General features: G+C 53.1%; 1 protein-coding gene and 1 non-coding gene across 5 annotated transcripts in view; one reads left to right on the top strand and one right to left on the bottom strand.

The window, feature by feature from the left end:
- Positions 1-761: 761 nt before the first annotated feature.
- Positions 762-19342, bottom strand: part of CACNA1D (calcium voltage-gated channel subunit alpha1 D) — a 322525-nt gene continuing 303944 nt past the window's right edge. For 3 of the 4 annotated variants that reach the window (XM_057555475.1, XM_057555477.1, XM_057555478.1), the window contains 8 exons: positions 12253-12369; positions 11174-11541; positions 10443-10469; positions 9097-9246; positions 7550-7719; positions 4689-4810; positions 2733-3053; positions 762-2259 (listed from right to left, as the gene is read on the bottom strand). In XM_057555475.1, coding sequence (XP_057411458.1) covers positions 1966-2259; positions 2733-3053; positions 4689-4810; positions 7550-7719; positions 9097-9246; positions 10443-10469; positions 11174-11541; positions 12253-12369 — 1569 coding nt within the window. In that variant the 3' untranslated portion in view covers positions 762-1965. The remainder of the gene's footprint in view (positions 2260-2732; positions 3054-4688; positions 4811-7549; positions 7720-9096; positions 9247-10442; positions 10470-11173; positions 11542-12252; positions 12370-19342) is intronic. The other variant, XM_057555479.1, reaches the window with a different exon arrangement.
- On the top strand, positions 3803-3875 carry TRNAW-CCA (transfer RNA tryptophan (anticodon CCA)). The gene has a single exon. It is a non-coding gene; the product is annotated as a tRNA-Trp (tRNA).

Consider the following 19342-nt stretch of genomic DNA (forward strand, 5'->3'; position numbering starts at 1 on the left):
CATGAAGATAAGAAAAAAGGAGAAGGCGCCAAGAGGATAAGAAAAAAATCTACATAATTACAGAAGTGCCCTCACAGAGTACCTGCCCCTCCCGAAGCTCTCACTGGCAAACAAACACCAGGTCTTTGCAAGGAGAGCTCCCAAGTACAATAAAATTATTACACAGTTTTATTCTGAAGATCATTTTGCATTTTAATAAAAAAGAATTTACGTCAGGAAATAGTCATTTACAAACCTTGAAGTGTTTTTGCCTGGATCTGGAGTAAGAATGTCTTAAGAAGAGGTGTGTAAGGTCTTCATAACAAAGTGTTATTTACAAAAAAAAAAAAAACATTAACAGGTTACGTAATATTTAAAAACTTTGAACCAAAAATCGCTACCAGTCTTTTTGACTGCAGGGAATCCCTGCCAAGGTAACTTGACAAAGTCGGCATAATTCTGTGAACAGAAAAGGAAGCCTTGATGGGTCTAATGATCCAAAAGTGGGTTTTCATCGAGAAGTACAATTGGAGTGTGAGTGCATTCTAATGAAAACTTCAGCCCTCATTCAGTTGCATATAAAAGCCCTCAAAGAGAACACACAGTACAGCAATGTTTTGTAAAAAGGCAACAATACGATTTGTACAGAGCCCGACGTCTAGTCCTATAGATCATCCTTTGCCCCCTCTGTCCCCAGCACTCCTTATTTCTCTCCTAAGACAAGCAGCCTTACCAGTCCCCAGGGGACAACAGCAGAAGGACTTCATTCACCTGTGCGATTATTTCTGCGCCGGAAATGTCCTGTGGGGGCAGCTGAGAAAACCACAACTATGAATGCCACCGGGTCAGAGTAACCAGCTCGACCTAGGCTGCAGTGTGCTCATCGGAGAGTTACTAAAGCGAAACAAAAGACAGCTGCAACCCATGATGGATGGGAAGGTACAACATCAAGTCACAGAACCCCTGCCCCAAAAAAAGACTGCAGACAGTCATCTGGCATCTCCTGTGTAAAGACAGATGTATAGTGACTCAAAATAGTTTAGAAAAATCTCTGTAGTGCCAAGTTCTTTTGAACTTAAAATTTCACCCCCAAAAGATTTCCACTGGATAGATGAGAATCGGCTCTATTTCTTCTACTTCTGTATAGCCCGAGTAAAAATACTAAGAGTTTCTAGATCTGAGTGGGGAACTACAATTATTAGGACCCATGGATATTGCTGCATTTCAAATACGGTACAATAATTACAAAATATAGACCATCTCTTTACAAATACAAATTATAGTATATTACAAGTCATATACAGTAAATCTAGAATTTTTAAACAAACTAGCGTATCTAAGTTTACCTGGTTGCGAGTGCATTATTATTCCAGTTTACAGTTGCCCTTTGCCTGACAGTCAGAAACCGACCGTCGGAGTGATGCTCTCTCCTGTAAACTGGCGTCACGTCACAGAAAACCCCGTTTACAGGGTCCCGCTCCCCTCTCAGGATGACGGCTGGTAGGTAGGTCCTGACTTACACACTGTATTTCAGAAGAGCCGAACAGGAATCAGGAAGCAGTGTGTTTTGGGGGGAAAGGGGTTTAAAAATGGATACGCTGGGCCCAGTGAACGTCTGATATGCTAGACCGATGGCTGAGGTAATGACATAGGTATGGTGATCGTCATCACCTTTAAACCTTCCCCCTGTGCCCGCGGGTGGCGGGCCAGCGCTCTGGACAAGCAGCCAGGGCTTGTCCGACCTCCTCGCTGGTCCTCTCCAGGAGGGCTGGACCTGCTCTTGCCCACAGCTGGGGCTGAGCATGTGGGCGCGGCTGTCCCTTACCAGATTTATGGCTTCCTTGAGGCATGACATCACTTGTACAAAAGTCTAATTGAATAGGGACTCCACACTAGTGCCTAAATTTTCCTAACTACGAGGCACTTTTCCCCCCGGCCCTCCGGCGCCCCACCTGAGGCCAGAGCCAGTCGGCCGCTCCCTGGGGGCTACAGGGTGGTGATGCAAATCATTTCATCTGCCAGGTCCTCCTCATCCCTCCCAGGGTCCGGCTCCTCGTCGCTGTAGCCGGGCCCGAAGTCCTGGAGCTCGTAGTCCTGCCGGTGTGAGACGGGCCCCACGTCCCCATTGGCCCGGGGATGCACGTTCCCGTTCAGCAGGTTGCTGGCTGCACTCTCCATCTCGTCGATGGTTAGGTCACAGGCATCGGCAATTTCGTGTTTTGTCGCTGACACGAATTTTGGGTCCCTCGCATACCGTCCTAAGCCTTCGGATATCAGAACCTGTACAGGAAAGAGGATCGGTGGCACGAATGCAAAAGGACAGAAAAAGCACCTCAAGCACTGACTGCACGATGTGCTCTTGGGACTCAGCCAGTCATGTCTGCTAGACCCCATACATGGTAACTAAGAGGGAAGGTGAATGGCTTTGAAAATCTGAAGGAGCTCAAACACTGCACGTGGCCCAACAAGAGTGCAACCCACTGGGGACAGATGTTTCAGTACAAGCTAGTCATGTTTGCAGGAACAGCACACACAATCCTAGGTACAGCTAGCTGATGAAACCCGGCAGGGGTGCTGTTTTTATATTCATGCTTTAAGTACCATCCTTGCTGCTAAGAAGTGGGCGGTGTCCAGGTTCAGAAGCCCGGCATCCGGGCTCCGGAGCCCACCTGCCCGCAGAACCACCACCCGCTCCTGCTGCGCGCGGCTCTCCCCAGTTCCGCCTCCCGTGCAGACTCCGCGGCCACACTCACCGCCTCCACCAAGCTGTCTGCGCTCCTCTGCTTGTCGCTGTTTTTGTTGTGGAAGCTGCTGGGGACGGTCAGACTGGCTGGTGTGAACGTCCGATAGGAGACGCCGGGCTCATCCGTGTACCACGAGCTGCGGTGCAGGGACGGTAGGCTGCCGTTGACCTGGTCCAGGGCCTCCGACCGCTCGACCTGGATCAGTGGGGTGTAGCACGGCGTCCAGTCCCTGTACGACGGGGTCGCTGGCGGGGTGGCCCACGACCGGGTGGAGTGGCTTGGCGAGTACTTCTGGGCTTTGCTGGAATCTAGGCCGGCGACTGCCATGATCTGAGGAGAAAGAGGAAGTGGGGAGACCAGAGGTCCTCAGAGGTCCCGGCCTCGGGCCCCCTCAAAACAGACCAGGCTGGAGGCGCTGTTTTACAGGGGCTTCAGAAGGACACAGCACACTGAGTAATTCAATGAAATGGCCGTAAAAACTTGGCTTTCTAGCAGACCGTGTTTTCTTTTCCCCCAAATGCATAATATATTTCCTGTGACTGTTCCCAGGTAGGAATCAGTTATTGGTGAAATTGCTTAGAAGCATGAAGAAACAGGGAAGACACACAAGCTGTGGGGTATAAACATGCCTCCCGGTTCACTCTGGGTTTGAATAGGGAAATGCGTTCAGGGCAAGCTGACGGCGCCCAGCGCTCGTAGGGAAACAGGCTGGTTCTCTTTAGGGCAACTCATCCCGCGGCCAGCACTCTGCTCAGAAGCACCAGGTACAAGCAAGCCTGCTTCTTCCACCTCCAGAGGCGCCATGGCAGGTCTGCCCTGGCATCCCACTCTGCAGAGGGGGACGGTGAGGCCGGGTTTATGAACAGCACAGGCCTGTGGCCAAATCGGAAGCCAGGACCGCCTGGGGGAGGCAGGGCGGGGCAGCAGGGGACAAGGCACTGTCACGCACAAGCCCACGTAGACCTCCATGCCTACTTGGTGTGTGGCATGCGATGGCCAGGGCCTTCCAGAGGTTTGTCCTCCGTCCACGACAAAGCAGCACACAAAACTTAACATAAAAAAATGGAAGGCAGTGGACTTCCCTGGTGGTCCAGTGGTTAAGACTCTGCGTTCCAGACGCAGGGGGCCCAGGTTCGATCCCTGGTCAGGGAACTAGATCCCGCCTGCCACAACTAAGATCCAGCATGCTGCAACTATAACCCGGCACAGCCAAATAAATAAATAAATTTTTTTAAAAAAGGAAGGCAGAAAGGCAAAAGGTTGGCAGACCTGAACAGAAACTCTGAAATGGACGCTCAGGGTAAGAAGCAAACCATACCGTGTGTGCTCCCACCTGACCCAGACACACACGGACACAAGAGGACAGCATCTCTGATGTGCTCTTTTCAGGAAGACAAAGTACCATACTCTTGTCCTGGAGGCAAAGCCCCGCAGGCCCTCCAGGCCCTGGGCTCCCTCCTGTCCGGCCGCCCTGACAGGCCGGTCTCCCTGGACTACACCCCCCCTGGCAGGCAGGTCGGAGGCTCACACACCCTCGTGACCCCAGGGCCCGGCCCCCAGAGGGCTCCGTAAATGACGGGGCAACCTCAAGAGCAAAGGGCAGCACCGATTGTTCAGGGTCAGTCAAGTGGCCGCCACTCCCTGCAGTGTGGCTTGTCCCAGGCCCTGCCTTCAGTGCCGCGGAAGGGTGTGCAGCTAGGCTGAGAGCCCGGCTCTGGAAGCTGGCAGCCTGGGACTCAAATGCCAACTCGGCCACTCACCTCCTGTGTGAGCTCAGGGATGTCACCTTCCCTCTGTGATGCTTGCTCTCCGTAGAACAGGGTTCACGATAGTTTCTATTTGGTGAGGTTGTCTCTGGACTGAACCAGAGTGTTTGTGAAGGATCCCCCTTCCCTCCAGTGCTGGCAGCCAAGGGGGACGGGGTGCCCATCGGCCCTGGGGGCAGGGCCAGGTGTGCCGGCTCACCTGTTGCTGCATCAGGTGCAGAGGCAGGGCCGTGCGGTGGGGGAAGGCGGGGGATGGCGGGACCTCCTCCTGGCTGCTGTGGCGGCGCAGGCACTCGAAGTTGAAGGAGGATCTCCGGGGGGCTGAGAAGTTAAAAGCACACCGTGCAGCTGTGAAACCGGCCGTCAGGGCCCCGGGGCTCTGGGGTCAGGGTAGCCCCCTGGACATTCAGCAGGGGGCCCAGGAGGAAGCAAGCAAGGCCTCCAAGAAAAAGCATTGGGCACGGGGGTGGGGGTGGTGTCTCAGAACTTTGGGAGGGAGGAAGAAGCAGCCCAACTAAGGGATGTTTTCAAAAGAGCAAGTCAGTTTCTCCTCCCTGCCACACCTGTCCTCAGGGGGAGGAGCTAGAGGCAGCCAGAGGGTGGCTGTTCTGACCCTAGGCCCCTGTCCCTGCACGTGGTGGGGACACAGCATTCCGGGTCAAGTACACGACATCGTTCTAGAATCCCAGAGACGCTTGCTGACTGCCCCGTTCCCACCTTCCAGACATCCTGAGTGTTTCTGGGGGCTGGAGCATCCTGCTGTGCTCCTGTGTTGTGTTTACACTTCTGTTTGCTACCTGCCCTAATAGCTCAACCAGGTAACAAGCAGAGCCTTTTGTGGGGAAAGACCCAGCTTCCCTAGCCCTGAAGACAGAACAAACAAGAAAGGATACCTTGAACTTTAAAAAATGCGGTTGGCTGCCCTGTTAACAGCCACTTTGAATAGAGGCTTATAAACAGGTCGAGTGATGACAAGATGATCCAGAACTCGTGGCTTCACAGGGCGCCAGGCCCGGGAGATCAGTCTGAATTCTGGGCCCCGAGCACAGGCCAGAGGCCTCCCCAGGACACGTCCCCTCAGGCGCTACCGCCGTGGAGCTGCCTCGGCGGCCTTACTGGTGGCCTGCGAGGCAGCGCTGAGTCACCTCAACAGTCCTTTCTTGAACTCTGCTTTCTAAGCTCACGGGGCATTTCTCATGCCCCAGCAACACTCCACACCCCCCTAATTCCTGCACTGGAAAACTGCAGGGACCAGCTTGGGGAGGCCCCCGGCATCCTGGGACCGCACGCGAAGCTGCAGAGCCCGTTCTCTGGGGGCCAGGCTCCAAAAGCACACGGAGACCAGACCGGGCCCTTGCCGGCCACTGCCCAACAGGGAGGGACCAGACAGACAACGAGCCCTGTTTCGCGGGCCCGACGCACACCGTGGGGCCTGCTGGGCCTCCTCATCCAGTTGCTGACACGGGACACGGACACCTGCCATCCGCATCAGACAGCCTTCCCTCCACGCGCCACGCGGGACCGAACTTAAGTGTTCTAAGAGGAGGACGGGCCTCCCCAGTCAGCACCACCTCTCGGACCCTCCTAGGATCAGATGGTGGGCCCAGAGGATGGAGCCAGGAAAGGAAAACTACCACCGCTGTCATTCAGGCAGCACCTTTCAGCTTTGAAAGTGGATCCTCTCTTTTGCTCTGCACCACCGTCTCTAATGGGGGAAGTAATCCCGCTGTGGCTGAGAACACAGGGGCTCCGTGGTCTCCCTGCCTGAGGTCCGAATGGATGGGCAGCAAAGCAAATAAGATGCATTTAACTTATTCACCCTTAAAAATAAAGAGGGCAGCCACTCTTGCCCGCTCAGGGTCCTTGATTCACAGAGGCGGCGCCTGCGAATGGTGATTATTGTGGCCACCAAAGGGAGGAAGGGAGGTCACAGGAGGGCAGTGGAACTCACAGGGCCAGGGGCCTCTGTCCAGCCTCGCCTGCGTGTGCGTCACCTGGTACTGATGGACCCCAGAACTGCTCTGTTTAGCAGCTTGTGTTTGGGGCTGTAGAATTAAATATTAACCATGGAAACGGGTCTGATTACACTTCCCAGCAGGGCTATGACAGCTGGAGAGAGATAGGACCTGGGCACCACCCAACTGCACTTGTTACTGTGCACTAGATGGAGGACTCAGAGCCGCTGTGTCTTGGTTATTTTTGGTTACTGATTAGAGTCCTACCCCAAAATATGCCTCATTCTTCAGAAACGCCAGAAGTGGATATTCTTTAACCAGCATCAAAATGTCCACGTGTCCAAAATCAAACTACCCAGCCAGGAACTGGCAGGGGCCACTGCTGTGTTTCCTTCCCCGGCTCAGGTTCCTCACTGGGGGTGACCCAGATCTCCTGGTGGCACCACTGATGCCACCTGCACACGAAAACCAGGTCAGGGAGCAGCCAGCCCCTGCCCCTTCTCTGCGGGACGGGATTCCTTGGCCCCAGGATGGGAGCGCCTACCCTGGAGGTCACCAGCAAGGCCACAACCTACCATGAGCAGAGAGCACCGGCAGACCAAGGCAAAGGTGGGAGAGAGGAGGAAGGGTGGACACCAAGAACCCCCGGCTGCTCCTCAGAGGCACGGGCCTTGGTAAGAGGCCTGGGCTCAAGTCCACTCTGTGCGTGGGCCCATCCTCCGCCCTCTAAGAGGTCACTGCCCCATCTGGGGAGTGGGCCTACCAACACCGTGGTGCATGTCTCGCCTACCTGTCAGGGCAGATCCCAAGCTCAAAGGCAGTGATGAGGCGCACAGAAAACCCCTCATCAGGTGCTACATACCGTGCAACTCTGGGCCCTCACACTGTCTCTCTCTGTTCTCAGCAGGAAGCGCTTTAAGCCCTACCACGTGGCACACAGATGAGAAAGAAAGCCAACAGCATCTCCAACTAGGGGGCGGGTCTCGAGGACTGGAAGCCCCCAACATGGCAGGACCACGTCCGTCACCACCCCCGGGCTGGGGCAGCGGGAGACGCACACTGCTGTCTTGTGAGCCTCGCTCCCAAACAAAAAATCTGGCCTCACATGTTGGGGTGGGAGGGAGCAGGCGTCTCCTTGGAGACCTCCGGGAATCATAGCAGACAGGCGAGTCATCATCCTCCGAGAAGCTTTGGGGGTGATGGTAGCCTCGAGGCCGCTCGAAGTCCAAGCTGCTGCCTGGGTATCGGGTGTAGTAGCCACAGCTGTAGCTCTGCCTGGTGATCGAAAAGGCCAGAAGAGAGAGCAAGGGACACGTGAGAGCCTAATTAACAAGCCCACGTCACAGTCCTCTCCCCACCGCCTTGGACACAGTAGAACAAGGCAGCCCTCAGCTCCATGGAAAATTCTAGATGGAGGGCAAGGGCTGCTACAGGAAGGTTCAGGACGGCAGACCTGCGATGAGTGAGGTGCTGGTGTTTTCCCTCCCTGGGGCAGCCTCAGATCCCAGTCAGATGTGGACTGCAGATGCCCTGCAAGCTTGACTATCACCCGCTCGCTTCTTCCCGAGGGTCTGCCCTCGGCCAGGTGCTGGGCGGGGCGCCTGGGACACGAAGATGCATGAAGCGCGGTCAAGGAGCTTAGCAAATACCTCACGCACACGGAATTCTAACGCAGGCTGGCGAAGGTGGGCGCTGGAAGAGAGGGGCTCAGGGTGGGGCTCTGTGGGTTCTCGGGGTGGGGGGGGGGCATTTCAATTCCAGTCAGAGGAGGGAGGGGCAGGCCCTTGAAGGGAAGGTGGGATTAGGTGAGCACAGCTGGGGAAAGGGCATCCAAAGGGTGGTCGTGGTTTGAGCAAAGGCCCTGAAGACGGAAACTCAGAACGCAGCTGGCTCAGAACCAGTGGCTCTGCAAGTCAGGCATCCAGGGAGGCCTGCGGAAGGCCGTGGCGCAGAGCAGGGTGAGGGAGGCTGGGCTGTGGCTGGCCTGAAAGACGAGGCTGATGTTTAACAACATCTCAGACGCCACAAGTGACCTCACCACAGAACCACGTCCACTTCAGTGGGCCACCGGGCACAGTGGGATGCAGTTTACAGAGAAGAGGGTGGTGGGTGGCCTTTGTCCCCCTGCACTGCCTGCTACATGTCCTAAAGCAAAGTGTCCACTTTCACCTCATACCTGCCTTCTTCAGGACAGGAGCCTAGAGAGGCACATCTGCTGAGTGGTGGCACTCTGACCTCTTGTCCCCTCACCTCTAGGAGGGACCACCTGATCGGAGCGGGAAGCAGGCGCGGTCCATTAAGACCGACCAAGCTCTGGGCCGATGACCTGCTACAGGGCGAGAGCCCCCAGCCCAGAGCGCTCAGCGTTTAGCAAAGGCTCTCATTTCTAGAGCCCATACTAAAGCCTCATGGGTGGGCCCCTGGTGGAAATAAGTCAACAGGCCTGAAAAACCAGCCTCCACTCTGCCTCTCTCCGGTCCTATTTCTCCTGCCCTGGCTTCTCCCGTGGCCTGGAGGCTGTGCTCCTGCTTTGCTTCCCAGGACAGTCCCAAGGGCAGCAGCAGGTGGCCCGTGGCTTCGTGAGCAGGCGGAGCCCCAGGGCCAGGAGACAGCAAGGCCCCCTAAGGGCATCCCGAGCCACAGAGCCCTCACCTGCTCCCGGTGGGCGAGCTGTCGTCCTCGTAGCACTCCTCACTGCTGAAGTACTCCTGCTCCCCCAAGCAGCACGGCTCCCTGAAGTAGCCGTGTATCTCGGGGTCTTCCCGGCAAATAGCTGGGAACTGCTCGTCTCCTGAGTCAGACCTGCAGTTGGGAGGGAGGGCCTGAGCGGCTGGGCGGGCGGCAGACGCTCCTCGGGCCGTGCCTCGGCGGTGGCCACAGCGGCCCTGCCCGAGGTGCCCTGGCATCTCCCTGCGTGCTCCTGCCTCAAGTGGGGCTGGACTGTTAATGCCTCTGGCAACGGGGCTGTGTGTGTGTGTCTGTGTGTGTGCGCACGCACGTACCAGGAAGGGGTTTCTCTCTCAGTGCCTTGACGATGCTAGTGCCACACCACTACCCCCAGAGGCCTGAGAACCGAAAGAGTAGATGTAGTTTGGGAATAGAGCAAGAAAATGGACCTAGAGACCTGCAGTGATGGGCTCCCAGGCCACCGGGTCGGATCCCTGCTCCTCCTTACCCCGGCCCAAGGTGCCTTCAGAGCCTGGAGCAAAGAGGGTCCCAACTTCACACTGCATCTGACCCAGGAAAGGTGACAGGAGTTTTGAGTACAGGGTCCCAGGGGAGGGAGACTCTCCCGGACAATGTCCACCATGTTTTCAAAGACAGCCCTGCCCCATCACTGTCGTGATGCCTCCCTGAAACCCAGATGTCCTGGCCTCAGCCCTCAGGAAAGCCGGCCAGGCCCTGTGGCGTCACTGCTCTCCACACGGAGGACTGTGCTTCCTCCAAGCTCTTCACTCTCTCCCACCCTCCTCCAGCTCAAGTAACTTCTAACTTGAGACCATTAAAGCAGGACATCTATCCTCCCTGTGCCCAACACCATGACCATCCCACCCACAGTTCAACTGGGTTCAACAAACAGGGAGCAGGGTATACTGCCCGTGGGTAGGGGGCTGCCCAGGAGACAAAGGAGAAGGCCTGGCTCCCGGTCTTCAGGAGGTGGGGGGGTCACGCTTTTACAAAGCCTCCACGAGAGGCCTGACCCCAGAGACCAGCACGACTGCCCAGCTCCACAGGCCAGGGGCTCTCCCAGCACCGCACTGAGGCCTGTGGGGCTATAGCTGTGGGCACGCTGCATGTGAACTTAGGTCCTTGGATGGTAACACAGTCTGTGCAGATATGGACCTGAAAGCTCTGCGTCCACAGCCCTGGGCTGTAACGCCCTGCACTAGGCTAGCTGGCTCCCGGGCCTTTCTCATCTCTCAGCACTCAGAGAGGCCATCTGGTCCCACTTAGAACACACAGTATTTAACACATAAATACAGGCAATGAGCACATACCTAATGTAAGTTTCATAATAGCGGGTTCTATCCAGGAAAGGCATAACAGGGGATGGAGGGAGAAGATAAAAGTTAAATATTTCTAGCAAAATTTAAAAAGCAAATATATCAAGCTACTCCCTAGAGCAGGGGTCGGCAAACTACGGTTCATGGGCTGAATACAGGCCGTCACCTGTTTTTGCATGGCCCACAAGCTACAAACAGTTTTTATTCTTTTAAAGGATTGAAGCAAAATCAAAGGAAGAAAAATATTTCATCGCACGTGAGTGCATGAAGTTCACATTTCAGTGTCCACAAATAAAGGTTTATCGGGACACAGCTGCACCCGTACGCTTACATATGATTTATGGCTGGCTTCTTGCTACGATAACAGAGGTGACTAGCTACAATAGAGACTGTATGAGCCTCCAACCCTAAAATATTTACTCTCTGGCCCTTTACAGGAAAAGTCTGCCAGTGCCTAAGTATGCGGTACAGTCGGGGAAGGTAGAGTTTGCGGCTGCTCCTGTGTTAAGGGGCGTTGCGTAGAGCAGGATGCAGGGTGGCAGGTGGCCCTTTATCCTTTGGGTTCATCCCATGGCCAGTGCCTGAAGAAGCTGTGACCTGGAGGCACTCACAGGTCCCAACACCAATGCCCGCAGGGAGCCTCCCACCTGTGCCAGAGACAGGGGAGAAAGACCCGCCTCGGGCCGACACTACATTACCAAGTGCAAACACATCTTAAACGTTACCTTTTAATACTGGACCTTCTTTGAGGCTCACGGCCATGCTTGTGGAAGGAATGATGCCCATTTTCAGACACATGCTCAAGGTTCCCAATGCTGGGCCGTTTTCCAGGGGCAGCTTTGGACATATTGGCATTATTGAGATTGGCATTTGTTGAGCTGGGAACTTGCTTTCCTATGGAATTATGGTTATGATGGTTATGACACACCGAATTTCCTGCTGGAGGAAACAGCGGTTTCTCAGTATCACTTGCAGGTGGAATTGAAGGCCTTTGGACATGCAGGGGACGGTGGGTGGTATTGGTCTGCTGAAGGGAATCTCTCCTATCACTATTAACATGATTGACATGGTTTCCAAGCAGGGCACCATTTCTCTGCAAAATAATGGGAGACAACACCAGGTAATTTAACAAATATTTGATGCAGGCTAGCTATGTTAGGTAATTTTTTTTCTACACGAAAAACAAATTCTAGGTAAGCTCCATAGAATCCCTGTACAACAATCTGAGTGTCTCAGTGACCAGGGTGACTGTGTGCGTCAGCTGGTCCCCCTGAAATGAGGAAGGTTACCGATTCCTGAGCTGGGGAGCAAGCGCTCGGCTGTCATTCAAGTGCACTCTTCCGGTTGCTCCAAGGTGAGCTGACTTTCGCCCAGCAGGGCTGTCGGCAGCCCCAGTGGCTGAGGTTGGGCGGCAGGCAGGTCTCTGGGCCGGGGGCTGGGAAGTGGAGGGCCCGCTGGCAGATCAAAGAGCCGGCCCGGGGAAGAAGGGGTAGGGAGGGCCAGCAGCTGCTAGGAGGACCCAGGGTGCTCGTCCACGCCGGCCACTGGTTGTGACCGAGCTCCTCCGAAGTGGCCGGTGTGGGGCAGAGGAGCAAAAGCTCAGGGAAGGAGCAGGCCTGGCCCTAGAAGGGTGCTGCTGAACGGGGAGGGTCTGCAGGGGGGAGGGCATGGTCCACAAGCCCCTCTAGGCCCTGGGGCTGGTGTGCATTCTCCAGGCTCTTTGGCAGATCGTTAACTGCCCCAACTGGACTCCTGCCCCGCTATTTCCAAGTGGCCAGTGTGTAGCTAGGCGTGGAATAATTACTTTGAACACATCTTCTTCTTCGTCGCCTTTTGTTTCCTCCGGCTCATCATCTTGCAAATCACATGATATAGCACGCCGGATTTCTGGCCCAATGTCGTGCAGTGTCCTTAATCCCGCCTAGATCAATGAAAATGGCAAAACAGGTTAGACAACACGGGTGGCCTGGGCCCAGCCTGGGTCCTGGCTTTGCTCCTGCCTGATTCAGTTGTGGGAGGGGAAGGTTTCTCCAAAGGACAGTCCAGGGAACTGACCACTTGTTTGAATGTAACTGATGGTGTCCCTGCAGCCTCAGGGATGTAGGGTGTGGTCAGGAGTTCAAGATGGTCCTGGGCTGGGATGCTTGAGGCCAGTGACCGCCTTTTTAAATACCCCCACTCGCAGGGAACAGTGCTTGCTTACTAGTACTAGGGTCTGCCATGGCCAGGAGCCCAGGCCCATGTCTAAATGACCGTCTACAGAAGGACGGCCTGCAGAGCGCCGTCTCCCGGAGCCTCGGACGGGGCGAGGAGCACGGCGCGGCTGTTTTACAGGGGGGGGTGGCAGGCGCTCGCTGGCTGTGTCCAGGATGAGAAGCCTAGTGCAGGTGCCAGAGGGCAAGCAGACCAGGCAGCCAACGGGGCCACTGGTTCTGCTTCAAAGCCATGGGAACGAGGGAGGGACACAACACACTGCAGCCACCAGCACACTCAGGACCAGAACGCGATGGACGGACACGCACAGACCTGCGCTGCTGTGCAGGGCCAGGCTCCGTGGCCACCTGCTGGCACCTGGGCCTGCAGCCTGTGCTCAGGCGGAGAACTCGCCCATGGTTGGGTCATCCTCTTGAAGACCACAACACACTGAAAGGGGCTCCAGCCTCTGGAGGCGGTGCCAGACCCGCCAGGTGACCCCTTCAGGCCCCTCACGGACATTATGCATTTCCCTGAGGCCCTCACGGCCGCCGGCCTTCCTCACCCTGGGCCCCGGGTTCCAGTGGGACAGGGCCTGGGAGAAGCCCTCCCATTGTACTTAATTCCTCTAGGGAAATATTCGAGATGCTTATGGACTACCTATGGGGGAGGGGTGGTTGCTGGCTCTGAGAAAATTATGATGTTTTGACCAACAATTTGAAGAAAAATGGCATGCTAATAGGGAGAGTACAGTTACTCTATCCTTGGACACAAAAAGACTGGCATCGGAAAGTGGCATTCCCTCCCTGTCCCCGGTCTAAGGTCACCCGTCCTGTACCCGGGTGGTACCCCCTCACCTGCCGGCCGTCTGTCTGCACCTCAGTAGTCACTAAAGGTGCGGAGAACGTCTGAGGCCCTGGCTGTGCGGGTCTCCATCTGCAGCTAACACCCCCCGGTGTGAGGGGGGCACCACTCCCTGTCCTTCCTCCCCAAGCCCCAGCAGCGGGTGGTACAGGGCACAGACAAAGCATGATGACCACGTTTGAGACATGCCCGGCAGTGGAGGGGGAGGGGCGGGGGGGTGGGGGGAGGGGAGGGTGGCCCCCATCTTGCCCGATCCGGCAGGACCGAGCCCACGAGTGTGGGAACGCTCAGACCGGTCTCCTGCAGTCATATGGGACCGCCCAAGGGGCTCCTGTGAAAATGGCTTCGTTCGCAAGAGCCCTCAGCCTCAGCCTACGAGAGGATCCTTTCAGAGATGGCACACCAGGCTGCGTCTGGTCTGAACCATTCTTTGCATACAGGAGCCCCAGACCTTTCCATTTTATGAACTGTGGGGGTGAGCGAGCTGCCTGGAGTCAAAGCCTTAAGGTTCCCGGCTAAGAGGGCTGTGGTCTCGCAGGGGAAGGACACACGGGTCCCAGGGCCAAACCCAGAACAGTTTGTGGTGTGGTCAGTGAGGCTGCCCCTCACTCACCTGTCCCTCTGATCACAGGCACCAGACACACGCACTCAGATGTGCACACACGTACACCTACATGCACACACATGTACACGCGCACACACGCACACACACACACACACACACACACACACACACACGCTCACTCTTTTCCTCTCTCAGGACCCCGCTTCCAGCACATCTGAGCCTGGGAAATCATCTTTTTAGAGGCAGACCCACACCATTCTCAGGGAAACATCAAGAAGGCAACTCTAATGCCAAGTGGATGAAAGCTCTTGCACAGCAGAGCTGCAGGCCTGGGCAGCAAAGTTGAACCCAGTAGTACTGAACAGCCTGCAATTCATCCAGGCAGTGTTCTGTAGGGCACAGTTATCAAGGGAAGATAAACGAAGCCAGGGTTTCACCATCTGATTTTGGATCACTGGAAAGAAAGAGCTGTTACATATCTGAGGCTCCCAAACAAGAGACCAGGTTTGAGACACCCGCTTCCGTTGCCACAAAACACACACAGGTGACAATGCACCGAGTCAACATCCCCAGGTAAATTATGTACCTTAATCCATGTCCCAGGGCAGTGTGGGCCAGGAAAACTGTTTAAATAACGACAGATAATCCTATCCACTGCCATGCAACTGACTGGACTAGGTCTGATTAGAAGAAATAGAAAACTATTTATTTGGATAATTTTTAACATCATCCTCTGTTGACGGGTTGACATTTCACTGAAATACACATATGACATAATTGCATAATAAAAACAAAAACTGTCTCCAGCATGTCTTCAATGATACACAAGATTAGGAGAGAGCAATGAACAAACACAGGACAGAGAATTTGTTTGCAACATAAATCATGGAGGAAATTGAGAGGTGGCCCAAGAGGCCACGTCCAAAGACAAATAAGGACAACACATTTATTAAAGAGACATCAAAGGAGGAGAGAAAGCATCACTCTTCCCAGACAGGAAAGCAGAGGCTCAGAAATCATGATTATATTTTGCTTGCTCCACGCAGGAAGGAACACACCTTCTATGAGTCAGAGACTGACTTTACTCTTTTACAGGGGATCTGAGGAAGGACAGACGGGGAGGGAGGGGGGAGGTACTATGGGAAGCAGGGGTGTCAGCCAGGGTTGGGAATGAGGGAAACAGAAGTTCCAAAACTTGAATTGAAACGAAGCTTAAGCACAGCACCCTGAATTTATTACATATCACAAAACATGATAATGAAAAATTTTCTAGCACACATATCAAGCTAAAAGGTAGCTTGGGCTGCTCCAAAAATTCCATAGGCACAAGTTCCAATTCCCAAAGTGCAGAAATCTATCTTAAACCCTTGAAAAAATTACCTTTTTCTCACAGCCCTTAAAAAAAAAAAAGGAACATTTTTTTTCTTGAAATAAACACTTTACAATCAGTAAAATTATCTGTTCTTTCATATGTCATATCTGTGTCTACCTCTATCAGCAAAATACTATTTTAATTTGAAATGTGGTCATTAGCATTTAAACCAACACAATTAAAGCCATATAAAGTCATTCCATTAACATCACAGTAGAATTATGGTTTTGAATAAACACAGAATTGCTATAAAATATAAACATTATTGATTTGTTTTAAGATGTCCAATCATATAAAATATTAAACAGAATCAAGCCTAGTTTCTGGTTGATTTTTAAATGCTAGATGTTCTCATAAATATTTTTGTTAAAAAAAGAAATATTGGCGCTTTGCCTGTAGACTGCTGCTTTAAATTTTAGACACCATTTAATTGGAATTTTATAGATATTTACTCTAGTGAATGATTAAGCCACCAAAAAAAACCACCCAAACTATAAATCTCTGTAAATATCTCTGAAGCAATAGCATAAATGTATGATATTTTAACCTCAAGTAGGAACATTCATTTACCTTCCTTTCTCTTGCCCACTTTCAGGGTTAAGTTCTTCCCACCTGGTGCATCTGAAATGCTTTCACTGCCTGTCTCCCTAAGCTAGCGCCATCACTCACACCGGTCGTCTGCCAGCTCTCAGCACGTAGAAACGCCCAGGAACCCCTCCTGAACCTACACTGTAACAGTGCAGATAAGAGATGTGAGTTTCCAGTCGGGACTGGGCCAGGCCATCCATCTTCGGGTATGAGTGCCAGGCTTTCAGGCTCCAGCCAAAGAGCAGAGCCCAGTCTCTATCACAGGCAGGTCTCCCGCAGCCAAGGCTGCCCTGCTCGGTCATCTTGTTAAAGGCGAGTTCTGGTTAACCCTTTAGCAGGCTTCTGCCCCTACCCAATTAGAAGGGATCATTTTAGACTAGCTCCCTCGGCAGAAAGAACTGGAGATTAAATTCTCATAGCGTACACCTGCTCACCCATAAGCCATCCCACCTCCCCTGCATCCCCACAGGCACACACATCACACACAGGCACACCCCTTCTTTTGTCATTGCTCTCCACCGGGGAAAATGTGATGGTGTGGTCTTTGCGTCCATTATGAACAGTCCTCGAGTTATACATAAACGTAAAGGGCTAGAATTACGAGGAAGGCACGCCCGTGAGTCATGCACAGTGATTCCGACCCTGGCTGCAAAGTCAGCTGTAACATTACCATGTAAGTTACCCTGGGGGTGGCACTCAGCTGTGTACATCGAGTTTGTTACCTTCATTTTGAAAGATAAAGGAAACTTCAAAAAAATTACCTAAAGTGATCTATGACATTTCCCTGCGACTTAAAAAAAAAATTATCTAAAGCAATCTGTGACATTTCCTCTGATCGGACAGAGCTATCTGTTTTAGTTCCACCTTGATTCTTGGTTGTAGTTTTAACACCAACATTGGAGAAATGCTTGCCAGTTTCCTGATAACAGAGAGAGTTTTACTTAAAACGTGGGCTTAGCAGAAGTCACAAATCGAGACCTATTCTGCTAGCATCTTTCTCACTGCAATGTAACATACTTTATCCCGCTACATCTTGGGAGGGAGGGCCGGGGAGGGGAGAGCCAAGATTATTCCCATTTGGTTAAGTGACCTGCCCACACTAGTGAAGGCTCAGCTAGGAATCTCGATGCGCAGTTCTGCTGTTCCAATGACACCATGCCACGCCACCTTTTTGGGTCTACGGGGAAGAGTGCCAGGATCCAGTCCCCACCACGCGCTCACTCACGACTGCAACCCCACATGGCTGTGGCTGCCACTCAATCAAGGTGAAACTTCTTACAACTAACTCAGCAGCACTCTTGTATCACGGCAATGACAGAAATCACCAGGGATCACGAAAACTAGTCCTACACTCAGCACGTATCCTTGTCTCCGCCGTGCCACTCTCAGGAGCTGAGATCCTTACAGACACTTCTCTCTCACACACTAATTCATACCACCATTCCTCCAGATCAGCGCAGGCAGTGAGACATGGCATGTGGGGCACAACTCTCAGCCTGAACGTGGGCTGGACTCTGGGGGCCCAGGCAGCTCCGTGTACAGGTGAGTGGGCTGGGATTGGGGTCGGGCCTGGGAGTTAGGGAACAGTTCAAGGTAGGGGCGGGAGATTGGAAAAAGGCTCCAGCACCCTTTTCCTTTAGGGGGGGATATGGGATCAATCCCCCAGAGCAGCAGTTCTCAAAGTGTGGCCCAAGGACCCTGGGGCCCCCTGAGACACCTTAAGGGGTCCAAGAGGTCATTGTGTTTTGCATAATAAGACAAGGATGCTCTCGGCCTTGTACGCTCTCATCCTCTCCCGAGAGCACAGTGGGGTTTTTCAAAGGCTGCATGAACCTTGGGGATCTCATCTCTCCGGCATCTTTGTGCTTGCATATGCTGCATTTTAAAAATCTCTGTTTTAATTCCTAATGTAGTAAATATTGATACATAAGGGTCCTCAATAATTCTTAAGAGCATAAAAGGTTCCTGAGACCAAAAAGTTTGAGAACTTGATGATAACCCGCCCTCAGACAGGCAACACCATCTTTTCCTGGCGCTGGGCTCTTCCCCCATCCAGGATTCCTGTGATTTCCCCCGACCTTTCTCTACTTTGGGAAGAAACGTCCTTCTCGTGACTTCTCTGAGTTAGCCTTTGGCATGCGTTGCCTTCACTGTGCCTTAGAATGATGTGCCCTCCCGTTACCCCAAACAGCCACCCCTCTCAGGGCTACGGTATGCCAGGCAGAACGAACTCGTGCAGGTACCTACCCAACCCAGGAACCATGAGTGTTCGCCAGCTCCTGCCTGCGGATAACCAAATCGTGATACGTTTGGGCTAAAGAGGGCTACTAGGTGGGTGTTAGTCAATAACACGCCACGGTAATTAAGACCTTTTGTGATGACATAATGTAACTTTCCTTACTTTTAGTAATTCTATCGTCTCAAAGACTTTTGAAAATAATAATTACTATTCTTAGAGAGGAACGATCTCCTGCCTTTAAGAGTAGAGAATCCAGTACCCAATAATCCTGTGGATCAACTGAAGTTTTAATTAGGTCACACCATAGAATAAGCTATCGAAGGGGAGCCTGAGGCCTGATCCTACATCTTTGTCCCTACGATGGATTCTGGCCTGCACTGTGTCTTCCATCCAGGAGCTTAAGAGTTTAGCACCGTGGATTCTGGTGTTGGGCACCGAGTTTGCGGAGTCTGTCAATCTGACATATTAAACTTGACTTGTCTTTTACAACTTTTCTACGTTTAAAGCTATACTCTTCTTTTAAGGTCTTAGGAAAAAGGACAGAGGTGTCTGCAGTTGGACTGTAAATCAGGTTCCAGGGAAGCCTTGTTTCCCTTTTGAGCGAGGCGGGAGGTGGCCCCCGCAACGTCTGGCTGTCCTTCACCAACTGGTCTCAGCCACCAGCCACCACCAGGGCTGTCACTCAGCACACAGCCAGGCCCACGTGGGGCAAGATTCTCACGTTCCATTTAGACCGCTCCGTAAATCCCACCTAGAAAGTTACTGTTTTCCAGTTTCTACTTATTTGGAAGGACTGTGCAGAAAGGCATGTGGAGACACCAGCCACATGGATTGCTTAGAGCTGTTCTGCTGAGGCTCTGGTGTATAGAGACTTAGATCTAGAAGACAGCTGGTCACTGTGGGCCTCTGAGATGGGGTGACACAGACGGGGGCGGGGGTGAGCACATACACTCCCTTTAGTGTTTAATAAACGACATCAGAGTCGGTCAGGGACAGAGGGATCGTTTGTGATGGTGGATAAACTCCTTACCTGTGCCCATAGAGCTGACCAGCTTCTTTTTCAGGGATGCTAC

This window comes from Balaenoptera acutorostrata, chromosome 10 (assembly GCF_949987535.1).
Source record: "Balaenoptera acutorostrata chromosome 10, mBalAcu1.1, whole genome shotgun sequence".
NCBI lineage: Eukaryota > Metazoa > Chordata > Mammalia > Artiodactyla > Balaenopteridae > Balaenoptera > Balaenoptera acutorostrata.